General features: G+C 36.4%; 1 protein-coding gene across 4 annotated transcripts in view; it reads left to right on the plus strand.

Annotated features, from left to right (window-relative positions):
* LRRC7 (leucine rich repeat containing 7) overlaps window positions 1-19380 on the plus strand; it is a 496164-nt gene that overhangs the window by 349059 nt on the left and 127725 nt on the right. For all 4 annotated transcript variants that reach the window (XM_036890160.2, XM_057500317.1, XM_036890162.2 and 1 more), the window contains exons 9-10: window positions 11364-11438; window positions 16976-17120. In XM_036890160.2, coding sequence (XP_036746055.1) covers window positions 11364-11438; window positions 16976-17120 — 220 coding nt within the window. The remainder of the gene's footprint in view (window positions 1-11363; window positions 11439-16975; window positions 17121-19380) is intronic.

The raw sequence follows: 19380 nt of genomic DNA on the forward strand, positions 1-19380 counted from the left end.
ATGGTAAAGCACCATATGCATGATACAAATTGAAAGATTCATTATTGATATAGAATAATTATTGCTACAAGTTATTATTCATTCACTCATTCAACTACTCTTGAATGAATGAATACAGCTCTATGACTATTTTATTCTCTGTTACATCCCCTACACTAAGCACAGAGCTTGATATATGTTACATAGTCATTGAATACATCTATTGATCATTATGTCAGGCTCTCCTTCAACAAAAATAAAGTGAAAACAAAAATAATCCCTACCACCATGGAGGTTATAGTCTAGTGAGGAAACAAATATTAATTAAATACACTGAAAAATGTAAGATTCCAGCCATGATGAGTGTTGAGGAGCCTCTACTGGAATTTGGCCATACAAGAACTTTCCTGATGGAGTGATCTTGAATTGAAATCTAAAGGATGAGTGGAAAATAACTAAGCAAAGAGAACTCTTGGCAGAAGAGGGAGCAGGAAGGAGCATGATGGGTAAACAGTGATGGCAATACAGGTTGAGAGGGACTCAAAAAAAATGTGGGTGGAAAGCTAAGTCAGTAAGGTAAAAGTCTGTAAGGACAATCTTAGGGAGTTCCTGAATTATAAATATTAGGCAAGATTATAGAGATAAGAATATATCTCATTTAAAGTTGATTCAGTACAAACTGATTCGAGTTATAACCTCAAAACTCATTGCTCCATTGTAATATAAAATTTGTCTGGTAAGACATACCAAATTTTTTACAGTGACAAGCAAAACAATTGAGCATGTAATTTCAAATTACATAACCTTGATCCTTGTAGATTGCACCAATAAATATTATACTTTTACTAAATTACATAGCAGCAATTAGCCTTCAAATGGGGGTTAATAAAGGAATCAACACAGTAGCAATAAGGATAATTTGGGTGTACTGATGTAGAACCATATAGACAAATTAATATACCCTGGTGAACAACAGCTCATTCAACTGTTGTATAAATCTAATAAAAAATATATAACTTATTGGTAGAATTCACATGCTAGAATTTGTGCAGCAAAAATAAAGCTGAGACTTTTAAAGAGCTTTAGAGCAAATGTGGAAACAATGAAATGTTAAAATCTGGCCAAAGAAATAATTGACTTTATTCTCTCAGTAATTACTATATAATATTTTGTCAGGTAGACTAACATTATTTTCCTCAATTCATTTTGTTTTCCTTTAGCCTTGTGTACTACTGTAATTTTTATCACAGTATTGGGTTCTGGATCCAGAATCTTTCTCCATTAGCCTGTATCTATATTTTATCTGAGATTATAGTATAATACTCTTGAGTTTCCCCTCTCCCACATGCCCATGCCCCTGTACTCCATAACAGAGTGCTGGACATGAGGTTGGTGCTTGGCAATTACTTATCAAATTTTTAGAAGTGGCCAATTAGAATATTTAAGAATAAATACATTTGAATAATAACAATGAGATTAAAGTTGTTAGGTTATTATTATTATTGTTGTTGTTGTTATTTCAATAATAAATATTAGCATAACCAGGTTTAGGGATAACTTTTGTAGAATGTTACAAATTTTCTTTACCGGTTTATATTGTTTATGTGGAATATGGTAAAACGAATATAATAAATATCCAGCAATACTGGTGCCATTTGTGTTCTGATCTGATCCTTAATGGAGAATAAGTATACAACTTATACTTATGATGAGTAAATAGTAGAATATGTGTAAAAATAGAAGATAACATATCCAGGAGTAATAAACTATAACATATTAAGCAAAGATAAAATTAAAATATGTAAATTAATAACTCAAATTCTATTTAACCCATGGAACTCTAGTAGTGTTCAAAAAATTTATGTTTAAAGACCCATGCAGTTTAAAGACCCATGACGTTAACACACAAAATTTTACCAATGTACCTAACATTACCACACAGTGAAGTAAAGTAGGATAAGCATAGGGGTTTCCACTTCTCTAATGGGAAGACTGAGCCACAGCAAGATTAAAGGCTTCTACAGATAATACTAATCTTTTTCTTTTTTTGCTTTACAAATGTTTATCACCCATTCACTAGGCTAGGTGCTAGAGGTGGTGATGACTCCTTTTTTAGCATTCCCTAATAACACACACTGAAGACAAGATGACTTTGGAACCCAAATAGGAATGAGTCTTCTCTGGACTCCGTTCTTGCCTGTCTCTAATGAGTTACTCTTGCTACAAAACACATAACAAAATAGTCTTCACACTGGAAGATCTGTAATTTTTAAGACAGGTCCTCACTTATTCTGAAAAAGTTTAAGATACTGACCTAAGACATAATGACCTGCCTTATCATGTACTGACTTTCAGGCAGAAAAGATAATGCAGGCACACTGGACAGTTCAGTTTCTTATCTGATGCAACTCTTACTGTTTAGCAGACTGGCGACATAATTTCTGTTATTTTCTGTTCAAGTAATTGTTCATTTTACAGTTTATTAGAGAACTAATTACACTAGATACTGGTTACTGATTTTCAAAGAATTTGAATTTGGAATTACATTGAAATTACTCTGAATAGAACTAGTCTTTTATGATTCAGAAGGCACTTCAATTTTGCAGTACGTCTTTATGACCTTCAAGGGTCATTGCTGGTATTTTTGCAACAGGCACACTGCTAAGTGTTACAGATTCAAAGATGCAAGCCCTGCTCCAGAAGCTCACAATAATGAGTGTGGAACTAACAGGGTAAAGAGATTTCAGGTTATTGGTTTGCCAAATGACTAAATTTCACTGTATTAATAAATAAAATCCAATAATGTTATTAAGTAGTAATACAAAAAGTTTTCCAGTATCTGTAGAAAATATGACTAATGCTATATAGAGATTCTAATATACATCTTAGCAGTTTCATTAAGAACATTTTTCACTGCTATTATAAATTAATCCACGTTAGGGCCTTGACTAACTGGTAATTTTAAAAACAGACTCAGATTTTTTTTTCATTCAGTGAAATATCTGTATTGGAGAATATATTTGTCTGATACAGAAGAAATAAAATAGTTTTAGATATTTTCAGTGAATAGCTCATAAGAATGTGTAAATTATAGAATATGGTGTATCTAAAAGTATATATATACAAAAGTATATGAAAATATGTACACATTTTCAACATTTCAAACGTCAATGAGATAGAGATAAAAGGTATAACATAGAAATTATGTAGTTTACTATAATTATGATTTTCACTAATAAACACTTACACATCACCTAATTCTATAATTTAAAATTGCATTGGCAACGGCAAATTCTTTATTCTGAAAATACTTAAAATCATAGCATTTCCTTAATCAACTGGGCTCTAATGTAAGATTTCCATTTCTACATTTAATATTATTTTTTCATCCTTGATTTGCTATTTATCCTTGATTGTCTGACTTTAGCATCATGTCAGTGATATGTCACATCAATAATTGCTACAGGGGAGTTCTGGGATACTGGAGTAAGTGACCTGGAAACCTAAGAGCTGATGGTCAGGCAGTGCCGTGTTTGCACCTGAGACTTCAGAGGGCATACATATACTTGTGATGGTGAAGTTTAAGTGGGGTATTGGGAGGGAGTTGCTGAGATGGAGTAGAGGAAAAGATTGATTATGAATGCAGATCCTGTATTTTGTTCAAGTCAGATGGAATTTTGGAGGCACTAGCATGCACAAGTTGCCATAGAAAGATAAAACAAGATTCAGTTCCCTGATTCAAGGAGCTCCAGGTATAATAGGCAAAGTGCTTCCATATGGGTAGCAACACAGAAGGAAGGATAACCAACTCAATCAAGCATCTGGTGAACAGGCTTAGAGAACATTTGCAAAGGAAAGACTGCAAGATAAAGCATGGTGCCTTTAAGAACAGCAGAGTTAGGTTTTCCTTGAAGTTTGAATGAGGGTGTAGAGAAAGCAGAGGGTTGGATAAGAATTGTTTTGCAGGATATAGTAAAGACATCTGGGCTTTGTTCTTGAAAAATGGGGAAACTATTTCAAGCAAGAGTGGATTTAAGGAAATGGCCCACCTGCTGCAGTGTAGGTACAGGGTAGAAGAGCAAAGTGGCTGTGGCTTTTTGGTGAAAGTAGGTAAGAATATTAGTTTGAATTATGAGTTGAGAGTGTATGTGTTATAGTTTTCACTCTTAAATTTAGATTTGAAAAAGGTCATCAAAACTTACAATCTACACGGAGAGTAGTACTGAATGTGGAAATTATGAAACCAGAATTACTTTCCTTGTCCAATTGTTAGTATTTTATGGGTCCCACCCTAGGAAACATGAAATACCAGAGTGTAATCTCCATTACGGTAGGTTTGCCTTGTTTTCCACTGTTTCTCGATGGTATGGTATATAATAGATTCCTAGTAAATACAAACTGAATAGATATGTTGAATGAATGAAAGTCTGTCTTTAGCATCTGATCTCCTTTTGCATCTTCATTCTCAGGCTGCCTGCCCAAGTTGTATTGTGCTAGGAAGCACATACAACTTTCCTCTGCAATACTTCTTTCCTTTTGAACTTTACTCATTATAGTTTATAAAACTTCAGAATCAGCCTTTTGTCTTCCCCATGTATTAACCATATAATTTTGGGCACAGTAATTTGCTTCTTTATGCCTAAATCTCCTTGTCCATAAAGTGGGGATGATAGCTAATGTTCCCTGAGCATTGAATACTAGCACTTAAAATCGGACAGTGTTCTAAGCACATTGAATGTTTTAATGCGGTTAATCCTCATTAGAGCAATACTCATGTGCCCACACTCCTATGGCAATAATCCTCATGTGGAAAATACTACTGCCATGCATCTAAGGAACCCAAACGAAGATTTTATGGCAATATGGATCTGAACTCAGTAATTCAGTCTTGCTCCTGAAACCGTGCTCTTAACCACTCTGCTGACCGCCTGGCCAATTGTAGTACCTACCTCCCTGAAAAGATTCAGTGAGAACAATTTATGTAAAAACCCTTTGAAAAGCTTTGCTGTAGTAAGTATCCAATAGAAGTTACCTTTTTTTGTTACTGTTTTATTCCTATTGTTTATAACTTTTTAGGGAGTTATGTATTCATTTGCTAGAAGACTCGCTATATCCTACAGGAAATTAGACTACTTCATTTTAGACAAATCTAACTGGGAAAATGTCACTCCTTGTGTGATGCTTACTTACATCTACCTTCCTGCAACTTTCCTCATTGATGCTAGTTCTGAATTGCAGATGAAGATAGGACAAATCCAGCCCCTCTCCTTACAACACTCAGATATTCAAAGGCAGATGTCTTTTATGCCTACATCTCTTCTCCAGCCTAAACAGTTTGAGTTATTTTAGCCATTTCTCCTATGGCATGGTTTCCAGATCATTCCATTAGGATAGCTGCCTATAAGTGGATATAAACATTTTCAAGACATGAGATACATAATTCAAAATGTTTTCCTAAAAGACTACCCTTATTTATAATCCTCAAAGCAGTTTGAGTTCTCAGCTCATAGCACCGTCACCAGCATTGAATATGTCAAGACATTCTTGAGTTAATTCACTCATTTTTAATAGAAATGATTGACTTTGTCATGGAATAAGGTATAGGTGGTCACCGACCTTGGTTCAATTCCAGATTTCTCAACTTGACAATGGTGTGAAAGCAATAGGCATTCAGTAGAAATCACAGGTCGCATTTTGAATTTTGATTTTTTCCTACACTAGTGATAAGAAGTTCTGATCACTCTCTCCAGCCGCAGCTCCCAGTCTCCCAGCCATGTGATCACAAGGATAAACAATCGATACACTTACAACCATCCTGCACTCATGTAACCACTCTGTTTTTCACTTTTAGGACAGTATTCAATAAATCACATTGAGATACTCAATATTTTATTAAAATAAAGGTTTTGTGTGAGATGATTTTTTCCAACTGTAGGCTAATGTAGGTGCTCTGAGCACCTTTAAGGTAGGCTGGGCTGAGCTATGTTGTTCCATAGGCTAGGTTACATTTTTTCAACTTAGAGTATTTTTCAACTTGCAATGGGTTTATCAGGATGTAATCCATTGTAAATTGAGGAAGGTCCTGTAGTATGAAAAAAGGCAATTTATGCATTAGGTTGGATGTAAGCCATTGAGTTTAGTTCCTAGACCCACTTTAAAAGTGTCTGTTTATGATGAAATGCCACTGCATCATCTTCATGCTGTGGCTTTTGTTCCAACCAGCTTATATATTGATCCACTAAATATATTTGGTCTCTGCTATTACTAGGAAGTTACTGAAATTTCTTCAGTGGTTTATTTTATTATAACACTTAATATAAATATTACCTTTTTTAGAAATCTAGCATATGCATTATTTTATTGGGCATTTGTGACCACCAGTATTCTTCATTATTTCAGAATTTAAATATTGAACAATAACATGATGTCATCTTTGGAGCCAGAAGAACTGAGTAACCAGCCATCCCAGTGGCAGTTATGTAACACTCATTAAATCATTCTCATTTTCCTCAGGAAATGATTATCAGATCCTTCATCCATACAATAGGACAATTATTACCTTACTAGTTACTAAGTAAAGTAAATAAAAACTTTTAAAGTAAAGTAGAAAAATAGGTTAGCATTAGTAATCCCTTTCCAAATAGTCAGAGATGCCTAGGGTCCCTGGTAGAACCCAGAGAGATTTTTTGTAATAATTGGTCAGCTTTATCTGCCACTTTGCCTAACACAGCCAAGGGAGAAAGCTGTGTGGTGTATAAAGCCTTGTGTTCCTGCAGCATCTTTCCCTGTCTACACACCAAGACTTCATTCTACCGGGGTTCCAGCTTGAGTTGTATAATTGCATGGAAACACTTCAGAAACCTTAAACTCCTTCGGCTTTCTCGTTTATCCTTCTAGTTCTCTCAGTTTCTCACTTGACTACACTCTTCTCTGACTTCATGGAAACTTGAAATCTCTTGTTTCTTCTTCTGTTTTTCCCTAGACTGTTAGTCCTCAGCCTGGCTCAAAGAATTAAATCATTTCCATTGATAAAGCTATCCTGGCTGCCCTGAGCTTCCCCTTTGATTCCCCTCAAACAATGCCAGAAGCGTGATTCTCCCCAAGTGCTCTGTGTGTGCAGAATTCTTGTGCACTCCTGCTCAATAGTTTGTCTTCCTACCTACTTGATGAAGAAAAGTTGAGGCCTGACTCATGCTCCTCAGCCTTCCCCCCGAAACTCCCAGCCTTCCCCCTAAAATGCCCAGCTGCAACTGACACCACCCTCTCCATCTTCCCTTGAGTCTCACACCTATTCAAGGCCCATCCCTCTTCTTGTGCTATCAATCCCATCTTCTTTGTCACCTCTGGAAATTTACTCCATGAGTTTTATACCATATTTGTCTTTAATCTGTTCCTCTTTGTGAGGGTCTCCCTATCAGCTTTCTTTTCCCTTGACTCCCTCATTTTCTTCCTAGCTCCTCAACTTCTTTCCCCTTCTCTCACCCAAATTATACAAAAAATATTCTATCTGATTGGCCCTATTTATTTTCCTCTTATTTCTCTTCAACCCACTATAATATCTTTATCACATAAAATGGCTATTGCTAAGGTTATCAATATCCTGTTTCCAAAATTGAGTGGACATCTTTAGTCTCTTATTTCATTGGGCAGCTCTCTTGTGTATGACTGTAACTATGGGTGGGAAATATTTTCCCAGCCCTTTGAAACTGAAATCTGTCAAAAGGAGAAATAAGTGGGAGAAACCTGTTTATTGCCTACAAGCAGTCATCCACCTCTGCTGTCTGTGTCTCTCTAGCGACCTGGCTGCAGTAAAAAGGGGCCCCACCCAACTTCTCAGGTCCAGATATGTCCTCACTCCCCAGAGTAATCACCTATTGATATGGAGATGGACTACTTGTCTACACCCCTTGGAAACACATATTGATATGGAGATGCACTAAGGCCAGGTGGGATATTCTGGAAATATCAAAATGTTACCTAAAGTGACACTCCTGCTCACTTCTTTACTCTTAATACAACTCTATTCACGGGTCTTTAGTTACCCCTTTCTCTCCTGGACTCCATTCCCTCTTGCCTTCTATTGTCGTCAGCTTTCCAGTGTTAGTGTTCGCCAGGGTTTCTTCCTCAGTTAACCGCACCTCTGATTCCCTTCATGTTCCGAGCTCTCCACATGTGTTTCTACTTCCACAAGATACCTAACTGCATCAGTTCAGATCTATTCTCTAAGCTTCAGATTTTAATAGCCATCTGATTCCTGCACATATCCACTAGTGACTCATTGAACCTAGAGGTAATCATGATCAAAACTGAGTTCAGTCTCTCCCATACACCCAATCTACTTCAGTATTCTGGTGCTGGGAAACGGTGAACATGCAGGACTCTCTCTCACTCCCAGATCCAGTCACCAAGTCCTACCCCTTTCATCTTCTAAACAATTATTGAATCCAGCTTCTCTGTGTTCCTCATTATCCCTTTCATTTCTAGCCTTAGTATGTTTTCCTGTTTTTCCTTTTCCTTTTTCCAGGAGGACAGAGTGGTATTTACAAAACACAAATCTGTATCAATTCTGAATGACAATCTTTTGGTAATGCTCCTCACTCACAGTGTAAGTCTTCTCTGCCTTACAAAAGGTGAGACCTTCATAGGCTCCACCCTCTCATGTTAGCCTAATTTTCTGCTAGTCACCTGTTTCAAATGTAACACTCTAGTAGAGCAAACTGCCTGTTGAACCCACTCATAAATCCTGCTGTTTCTCCCCATCTTCTTCTGGCTAAAATGTGCCTCCCCTCCTGTCCTCTCTGCTGACAGACTCCTTCTCATCTCAGCTCCATGAATTCTTGCCTGGCTGCCTTAGTTACGAAGGCAGATAGGTCTCCCTTCTGCATATTCCCATACTGTCATGTATATGTTCTTTGTATGTTTGCTCCAGAAACAGACCATCAGGTTCTTGAGGGCAGAGACCATCCCGTGTGCTATGACTCTGGTTCAGTGTCTGGGACTTAGAAGATGTTTACCAAGTACTTACTGAATAAAGGGATGACTAAATTATATAAGTGTTGTGAATTTCATTCTTGTCATTCTTTTAGTCATACAGCATCACTGTGTGTCAGGGACAGTGGTGTTCAACAAATATTCCATTAACTGCTCCTGCATTTCCCAATCTTCCTTGAACTTAAGTTGAGGTCATATAAGCAGTTCTAAACAATGTATCACCTGCAGCCCAAGGTCTTTAAAAGCAGCAGCTAGTTTTCCACACTCTCTCTTCTCTGCTTTGGCTTAAGATGGTGGTAACTCCAAGTCATGGGGGCAGAAACCCACAGCGGACATGCAGTGGGAGTGGGAAGTAAGCCCGCTGTGTAAGCCAATAAGATTTCAGGATTAATTTCTTACCACAGCACAGTCTATCCTGAATAATGCTCATTGTTCCAAGCTTATACATTAATTTCCATCTTCTTACATACATCAGGTTATGTGGAACTTAACCTGGTATGTAATTCTATTCTCCTAAATTCTGCAGGATGCATAGGCTGTTGTTAGTCAGCCCTCCGCACAGTAAAGTGTGCTTCCTGCATTTGATTTATGCTTTCCATCCTTTCCAAATTTAATATAGAGGCAGAGTAGTTCACTGCTTGTTCCCTATGATATAATTGAGGGTGGGAATATTTTTTTACACAAAAAAAGAATCCCCCACACTTACTCACACTTGCCTCTGATTCCACAGCAGAATGCCATGCTCTAACTTTAGACTTTGATCCATGTTATAACTAAAATTTCTCCCAGGAGTAGTACCATGGTCCATTACAGTTGCAGGCTGAAGTTATCAGAGACTATCTCCAAAGTAATCCCGGAAGTCTCTAAAGTCCTCTTCATTTGTGTGTAACTCCTGCTGACTCACAGTAACCAGTATTCTAATTGTAACATTGATATAATTGTTTCCATTAGTATGTTATAAAATATACTTGTTTTCCTAATTAGATCCTAAATTTTATTAAACTGTGGTGGTATCTTGTTTCAGTGATAATTCCTTCAGTTGGAAGAGACAAAACATCTGACTTGAGGTGTGGTTTAATTCCAGGCTGACTTAATTCCAGGCTGATACAATGGTATCAGGATCCATCTTTTAACTGAAACAGACTCTCCCCCTTTCTTCATGTCTGCAGCTCCCAGGGCTATAGCATTCTATTCTGAATCTAGCAGAGAACAGTAAGTGTCTTTTCCCCAGAAATCCTAGTCAAAGTTTCATTGCTTCCTATCTGCTCTGCATAGATCATATTCCCACCCATGAGTCCAGCCTTTTAGCCCAATCAATACGATGTACTAACTAGTTTAGGCCTAAGTCGCATCCTTGGAGTGGTAAGAAGGAATCAAATTCAAAGGAAGCAGGTAGCCTTACAATTGGGTACAGGAATAATTTCTGGAGAGAAATCAGTAAAAGGTCATCACAAATCAAGAAAGAATGCTATGAGAAAAAGCAACCTCTGTCCTCTCATGTAGTCTCCTGGCCAGAAGGCAGAATTTAGAGAAAGCTTCTTTTTAGAGAATCAAAGTATTTCCTTATGCACTATGTGTTATACCTTGATCATATTCTCTTTCTCCTGTCTCTGAGCTGTACATTATTCTTTCCTCCCATATGCTTATGCTTCCTTGTATTTTAGTTATTTATGTGCATTTGTCTCCCCAGTTAGATCATCAGCTACTTCAAGGCAGCAACTGGGTTTGAATTACTATAAACCCTACATTGTGCCCTCTTCATAGTAGGCATCACCACTATTCAACAAATAATTATTTCTTGAGGAAATGAACGGATAAGAAATGAGTGATCTTATTCATACTGTATTATCACATAACAGCAATGAAATACCTCTGTGTTTTGGGGGAGGTATTTGTGTGTAAGGTGCATATATATATATATATATATATATATATATATATATATACACACACACATACACATACACACACACACATAATAATAAAAACCGACTGTGTGCCACGTACCATAGCAAACAGTGGAGATATGAAGATACAGGGATTAAAAAACAAACATTGTTCCACACTTCAAAAGCTCTTACTCCAGTGAAGAAGACTGACAGTTTGAGTAACCAAAGTATAATAAATGTTACAAAAAATAATTATAGGGTGTTAAGGGAAAGTAATAGCCTTTTCATGTGTGTTATTGTGGCTCTGATTATTTCCAGGTCAGTCCCAGTTTGGCCACCTCAGGGACTATCAGTCTTGATGCAGGACTGTTGAACTTGGAATTTCCTAGAGGATTAACACACAAGATTCCCAAGTTCCAGCTTCAAGAAATTGCATCTTATTTCATGATAAGGAAAGACTAATTTGGTTTTCTTCCCTCTCCTTTCTCCCTACCTGTCTCCCAGCCTGAAGTTATGGATCAAATACAAAATTTGAGGGAGTTATGGATGGATAATAATGCTTTGCAGGTGCTTCCTGGGGTATGTAAGTTTTTATTATGCCGTGTTGTCTAGTATCTGTGTTATATATAAATTTTAATTGATAATAATCTCAAATATCACTGTTTGTATTTCAAAGCACAAGTACATTTGTTAGGAGTGTCCAGTCACCAAGTGTTTTTCACTAATTTGTTTTTAAATATTTCATATACCTTTTGTGAATGTTATAGGTGTGTAAAATGTATCAAAGATTCTTCTTGCACTCCTAGGATTATTATAATTTTCATCTCTTCCCATTTACCATTTTTTAAGAGCTAAATATCTCATATTGTTATGTGAAAATAAAAATGCTATCCATCATACCAAGTCTTAGTTTTGCAAAATCAACCTTATTCATACAGGTTACTGGATAATGGTCTCTGCTATTATTGTCAGAGCTCTTCCACAAAATAAAAATCTCAGTTCAGGTGATTTCCCATAGAACATATTTGAATTCTTGAAAATGGCAAGTGGCAAATCATAAAGTGTTATAGAAAGTTAGAATCAATTTTCTTTTGCAACTAACAGTCAGTCCAGTAATATCTCCTGAGTAGTTGTTTTCTCATTGAGTGTGACTATTCCTGCCTTTTTCATTCAGTGAATAACTTCCCTTAAAACACTACCTCTTGCCATTCACAACACATACACTTAAGCATGTGCATGCACAGACACACACACACACACACATACACACACACATACACGGCAACCAAAGCTCTTGGTGGTGATGGCCAACTCCAAACTCCTTGCATTGGACTAAGAAGCCAGGGCAGCTAGATTTGTAATGATTCTGCCACCACTGAGATTTAGATGTGTGTTCCCAGAGCCAATTTTATTCCTCTTTTGAACTGACATTAAACATTTCTTAAAATGATCTCAAAAGCAACTAGAACAAAAAACTTTATTCTCTTTTGAAAAAGCCTGAAACCACAAAAAAGGAGAAAATCTGGCAAAAGATTAGGGAAAAAATACTTTCTTCTCTTATCAAAAGAATACATTTATTCTATCATCATAGACACAAAACAGAAAAGCATGTACATCTTCTATTTATTGATATGTTAAAAAAACATTTTACAAATACACCTCTGTGAACCAGAAACTGTGCTAATGTCAGGGTTATAAAGATAATATGATATATTCAATGACCTTGAATATATTTGTTTGAGGAGCTCACACATAACAGGAGAGGCAGATGTGGATTCCACTATACATAGTAGAGCCTGATTTGTATCATATTCAAGGTATGTGCAAATCCTGGGGTAACACAGGTAAGACAGTTATCAGTTCCCTGAGCAAAGTGAGGAATCAGAATGATATCTAATTGGAAGATATTATACTTGCTTCTGCAATATTTTTATTTATTCAAAAACACTTGCGTAGCATTTATCATGGGCTAGACACTATCTAGATGTTTTACAAATATTGACTCATTAAGTCTTTGTAACAGCCCTACAAAATACAGTTTATTAACATCTCCACATTGTAGATGAAGAAACTGAAACAGAAAGAGTAACTGACCCAGGTCTTGTGTACTTTAGTTAGTACACGAGAAATGGAACTGTCATTCAAATCGGCTCCACAGGTGGCTGTTCACTACAATGTTCCAAAATCCTACCAGTATAAAATCAATAGAAGGTACAAATGAGAATTAGGTACATCTTAGTTGTCACAGTTGTTACTGGCCAAAATCCAACCTTGCAAATCAACTCAGACCTCAAATTCCTTAGCATGCTTATTATTTAAATGGAAAGGTAGTGAGGAACTCTTCTGTAAAACAGATAACAATGCCTAATTTCTCTGTTGCAAGCACAGACTTCTGTAATATACTGCCAGCTTCAAGTGGATTCTTACTTTAGTTAGTAAACTTGAATTTCATGTTTTGCTTTGCTCTGTGTGGCCATACCCCACGAGTCTCTGCCGTAAATAGCATGGCTTTCTGAGTGCCAGTGCGGGCAAATAGTTGTCATGCAATTACTTAGAAACACACGGCTTTGAAAGCCTAATCTTGAATGTATTCTTCAGCCCATTTTCATCAGTTTCACAGAATAATTAATCCTAAATATTCAGTGTCATAAGACACAGGGAAAATAAAGCAAGTTTATCTTATTATTAGTTTATACATCATAAAACATTAAGTTAATATACCTTTTAAATACATTTGGAAGTCTCGGCTATCATTTTTTCAATCTGTTTTTCAGAGAAGCAAATAGCTATTGATCAATAACTGGTCTACATAGTTCTGTCTTATGACCATCACTCTGAGGTCAATCAACCGAAATAATGACTAAACAATAAATTGAATCCATATTTATAAACAAACTCCAATATATTCTTTTGCATTTGATGACTTCTGCTTATTTGCTGTCCATTCTCACCTACAGACACCTCTATACAGAGGAATGTTGGCGCCGCATTCAATAACCTCAGCTCTGAGACACTGGGCCCCGGGGGCCTTTGTCACTCCAGGCTACCCTGGCCTTTATAAGGTGTTTGACAATGAGGTTTTAGAAAGACTCAAAAATAAACAGCAAATTGTTATTTTGCTTCCAAAAAATACCTGTCTAGAAACTTCACACCAAAGCATTGAGTTGTGTTAGAGAGAACAATAAAGGAAGCTTCGAAGAGGAAAGAAATGTTCTCATGGTAAGAGAACAAAAAAAAAGAAATATACATAAATGCATGTATTATCTTTCCTTGCTCACCCGAAGAGAAGAATGACCTAAAGTAAATATGACCTTAAGGTGGAAAGTGATAGTATTTTTCCAAGTGATATTTCCAGGCATGGGGAGAAACTCAGCCCTCTGGTCTAACTCACCCACGTCCTCACGTCCTAGCCTAGCACTATTCGCCTACTCCACGACTGTCCTCAACTGTGACTACACGGGGAGCTGAAGGCACAGGGCTGGAGAGATGTGCTGGGGTAATAGGAGCTTGGAAGTCAGAACTGTCTGTGTAATCAGTACACTTTGTAGTTTGTAATTTAATAACAGTGAGTTTGAATTTTATCTCCAGCTCTTAGTAACCGGGTGATCTTGGGGCGGTACTTGTAGCTTCCGTCATGCATCATCCTCCTGGAATGGGGAACTTACACTGTGTGCCCAGCTTCTGGGAATGCTGCTTGCATTTCTTCTTCAGGAATTGCCTCAGCTCAAGGGAACCTCCTTACCCAGGGACACATCCCAATTCCAGGGGACCCACATCCAATGACCAATCACTGCAGGGGTAAAAAGGCCCAGCATCTTCACCCCTGTTCAAGACAGCTGCAGGGTAACACCAACTTGAGGGCTCCAAATAGGGCCGGCTGAGGACTTCCTAAAGATTTCTTCACAGCCCAGTTTCTTCAACTGCCCCATTCTGCTTCCTTCCTTCCCTTTTTTCCCACTAATATTCATCCTAAGCATGCTTCCCATAACTTTGTCTCTCTTTCCCAGTGAATCCAATGTGTAACACTACTTAACCTCTAAGCTTTAATGGGTGTTGAAGTGCAGATTCTGATTCAGTAGGTCAGGTGTGCAGTGGAGATCCTACATTTCTGAGAAGCTCCCAGGTGGTGCCAATGCTGCTGATCTGCAAAACACATTTGAGTAGCAACAATGTAAAGTTAGTAAACTAAGTAATATACATAAAGCACCTAGCACAGTGCCAAACAAGTGCTTGATTGTGTATAATCAATTTATTTATTATTTATTTGTTTCCTTATACCCTATCAAATAAATAAAGACAATATAGTAAAGTATACACAGGTAGACCAGACAAATAGATGAACTACCGTGTGTGGGACATTTTTTTGCAAATCATGTCCTTAAAGAAAAGGAAGATAAAGGCTTTCGTCCTGCTCTGACTTCGGTAGCCCACATCCCAGCTCAGCGTTTGCTGTTTGCTCCTGGGCCACAGATGACTTGTTTCCTGCCCTGTCCTCAGTGATAGTTATTAATCCAATCATTCCACTTCTCAGTTTTTCTTGAGCCCACGACCTTTTCATCCTCACTTCTGTTGCCTTAATTCAGGTCCCTGTCATCTCCTCAGCTAAACTGCTCCCAGATCCTTCTTATGCGTTTCTCTGAGTGTGATAATGGACCTTCCCTTCACTCTTCCCTGACATTAGTATTTCAAAGTACAAATCAGATCTTGTCTTTCTCACCTTAAAAGCCTTGAATAGCTTTCCTTGCCTCTAAGATGGAGTTCACTTTTCCTCACATAACATGTAAGGCCTTTTAACAGTTGGCTTCTTACAATCCTAACTTCATCACTATATTTAGTTGCTTTGAATTCTTACTCTTCCTCAAACATGCCATGTTTTTCACACTCTCTGTTAAAGTATGTGCTGTTCTCTCTTCCAGGAATAGATTCTTTCTTGACAAGCAATGTCTTTCAGGCAATTTGAAGCCTTGTGCTTCTATGGCATTCCTACAGGCTTTCTTAACTGCATAGATCATAGGGTATTATAATTATTTGTTTATCTGACATTTTCCTTTACTACTATGAGCTCCTTAAAGACAAAACTTTGTATCATGACAGGTGTCTTCCCATACTTAGCTGACTTATTCATGATTGTTCTCCAATACCTAGCACAAGCCCACAAGTACATAGTAGATACTCAAAAAGAACTGTTAAATGAACAAAATATCTAAAATGCTTAAGTAGGATAAAATCCAGATCACATTTAAAAATATTTCTTGTGCATTTGAAATTGTAAGAATCAAGATGTCAATAGATGTCATTTTGGAAGCAGAATTATTTATTTATTTGTTTGTTTATTTAGCAACTTTGAGATTATTGTTGTGTTTTTTTAAACTGCTTTGAGATGTAATTCACATATCATAAAGTTCACTGACTGAAAGTATACAATTTAGTAGTGCTTAGAATACTCACATAGTTGTATAGCCACAACCTAATTTTAGAACATTTCTATTACATCTAAAAGAAACCCTAAAACCGTTAGCAGTCACTTCTGTGCTTCCATCTCCCCAGTCTCTAATCTACCTTCTGACTCTATACATTTGCTAATTCTGGACATTTCATATAAATGGAGTCATACCATAGGTGGTCTTTTGCAACTGGCATCTTTCACTGCATATGTTTTCAAAGTTCATCCATTTTGTAGCATGTATTTGTACTTTATTCCCTTCTATTACTAAATAATATTACAATATATGGATATAGCACATTTATTTTTATCCATTCACCAATTGATAGACATTTGGGTTGTTTCCATTTTTGAACTGTTATGAATAATACTGCTTTGAACCTTTGTGTTTTCGTGTGGACATCTCTTTAATTCTTCAGCATATTCCTAGGAATTGCTGGGTCATATGGATGGAAACTCTACACTTAACATTTTGAGGAACTACCGAACTGTTGTCTAAAGTGGCTGTGCAATTTTACATTCCTATTCACAATGTATGAGGGTGACAGTTTCTCCACATTCTAGTCAACTATTGTTATTGTTGCTATTGCATTTAAAATTAATTTTACAGTGTTGCAGTTTTTGTGACTTTAAAATGTCTCAACTAACCCAGAGTTTATACAATGTCATCAAGTCTATAGGGAAGTTAAAGATGTTGGTATACCTGGATATGTCAAAAAACAGAATAGAAACAGTTGACATGGACATTTCTGGATGTGAAGCCCTTGAAGACCTCCTACTGTCATCCAACATGTTGCAACAGTTGCCAGACTCTATAGGTGAGAATGTAACCATTTTGTCATGAATATTTATGTCAAATACATCATTTTCTTTTTTGGCATGTATAGTTTGTTGGTAGATGTAGGGAATATACTGTCAGCATGATAGTAAGAAATTAGCAAGTTCATTATTCAAGATGATAAAATAGTATATTACCAATATCTTCAAATGAAATGATGACTTTAGTTCTCAATTAAAGAAGACTTTTCCTATTAAAACGATCCTACTAAATTGACATATTTAAAATTTTTTCAGATCTCCTAAATTGTAAAATGTTACTGTAAGGAGCATATATCCTAGAGTAATTTGATAACTCTGTATGTCCCCTTTTATCACTATAGAATTACAGTAGTTTCTATCCACAGAGTATTGCTATATTCTATTTTTAATATTGTAATATAAAGATATATAATAAGTATAAATGTCTCATAGTTCTATTATTTTTAAAAAGATATTGTCTTTTATATGCTGTAAAGATTCACAAGGGCAGATTATTTGTCTGTTAGTATATATATATCAAGTGCTTAATCCATTTTTGTTATACATTTTTATTTGAGCAAAATAATAAAAATCTCTAATTTAAATAATGAGTAAATCTTTTTATGTAGGTATCTTGTTATTGTTTATGAGAGGACTCACCTAGGAGGGCAATCAGATTACTTAATTTTAGAATAAGGATTTTAGCACTCTGAATGAGATATGTCATATGTTCTTGAACTTCATAATGCTTCTGAAAATTAAATCACAACCTAGGTAGGCTGACTAAAGGGAAGCTAGAATACAACACAGTTTCCCCAATTTTTCTTCACTATTCTATTACTTCCATTTTCACCATTCTTTCAGGCTAGTAGAGAATACAATTTTAACAAACAGGTGAGATTTTCTTTCTTTCCAGATTTAATGACCTTTTTATTTATATAATCACATATTTTACAGTATTTCTCCATTTCTCCAACATAAGACTTATCTGAGAGATTTATTCACTTCTGCATTTCCAGGCTCTTTCTCTGAAAATTCTGATTGAGTAAATTTGTGAGAAGCCCTCTGATCCATATCCATAGTTTTATTAAAAATCCTGGATGAAACATGATCAGATAAGGGTAGGGTACACTGTTTTATATTGTAGAAGGTATGGAAGTATAATGGTTAAAAAGAGCATCCTGTCTGGTCAAGATGACAACGATGGTCATTTGGTTAAGACAACCATCTGGTTAAGATATATAACTTATAGTCCTACTCAATTACCACTCCATGTATCTTCAAAGACATAATGAGAATAGAAAACTTTACTTTCAAAGGGTATATTTCTGTTTGTCACCACCTCCTTACTACCAAGAACTGTATCTGACCTATGGTAAGTGCTCCTTAAATGTTTAGTAAATAAAATAATTTAGCCACACTTAAGAAGAATGAATATCTACCTTAACCTGAAATAGAGTGGAAATACAGTGAGGACCCCAGGCCTGATGGTCTCCAGTCACAAACAGCAGGGGCTGCAGTAAGTTCCATTTCTGCAGGGAAAAAATCATAGAAGGACCTTGAGCATAACACGTGAATCTGAATTTACAGGAGATTGAGGCAACAACCCCTTTTCTGTGAAAGGAGCCTTGAAAAGCCCACAGCTAACAGTGGAAGGAGAGAGAAGATACAGATTAACTGCTGAAAACTATAGCAAATAGCATCTGGTTTGGACCGGGTCTGCAATCTCCACGTGAGATGAGAGCCCCATGTTGCTAATAATATAAGATTCAGTTCTGAACTCTAGAAACTTGGGGGTCAGGTGTCCATAATCATAAAACTGCCAGATAGGGAGGGGTTAGCATAGGTAAGGAGAAAACATTAACCATCACAAATTAGCATGCAAAAATATGAAAGGAAAACTAATGTTACAACTACCAAAAATAGAAACAAATAGGGAAATTTATCCCAAGCAAACCAAAGTTATCAAAAAATGTAAAAAATGTTAAGTATGTGCAGATCCCCAAATAGATAAAAGGAGAATAACATTCATAAAAATAATAGAACTTATAAGACAGAAAATAGGAGCTATGACTAAGAACAGGTGGTGATAAAAAACCAATTATAAATCCTGAAAGTGAAAATATCACATACTGAAATAAAAGATGATATAACTATTTGTTTAAAATATCTTCCTTTAAGAAAGCAGACTAGGAAATCAGCCTTCTGGTTTGGGGAAGGCAGTGCATATTGGTGATAGAAAACATCAGATTTGGATGCTTGGCTGGCATAAAACAGACT

The sequence above is a fragment of the Manis pentadactyla genome, chromosome 4 (assembly GCF_030020395.1).
Source record: "Manis pentadactyla isolate mManPen7 chromosome 4, mManPen7.hap1, whole genome shotgun sequence".
Taxonomy (NCBI): Eukaryota; Metazoa; Chordata; class Mammalia; order Pholidota; family Manidae; genus Manis; species Manis pentadactyla.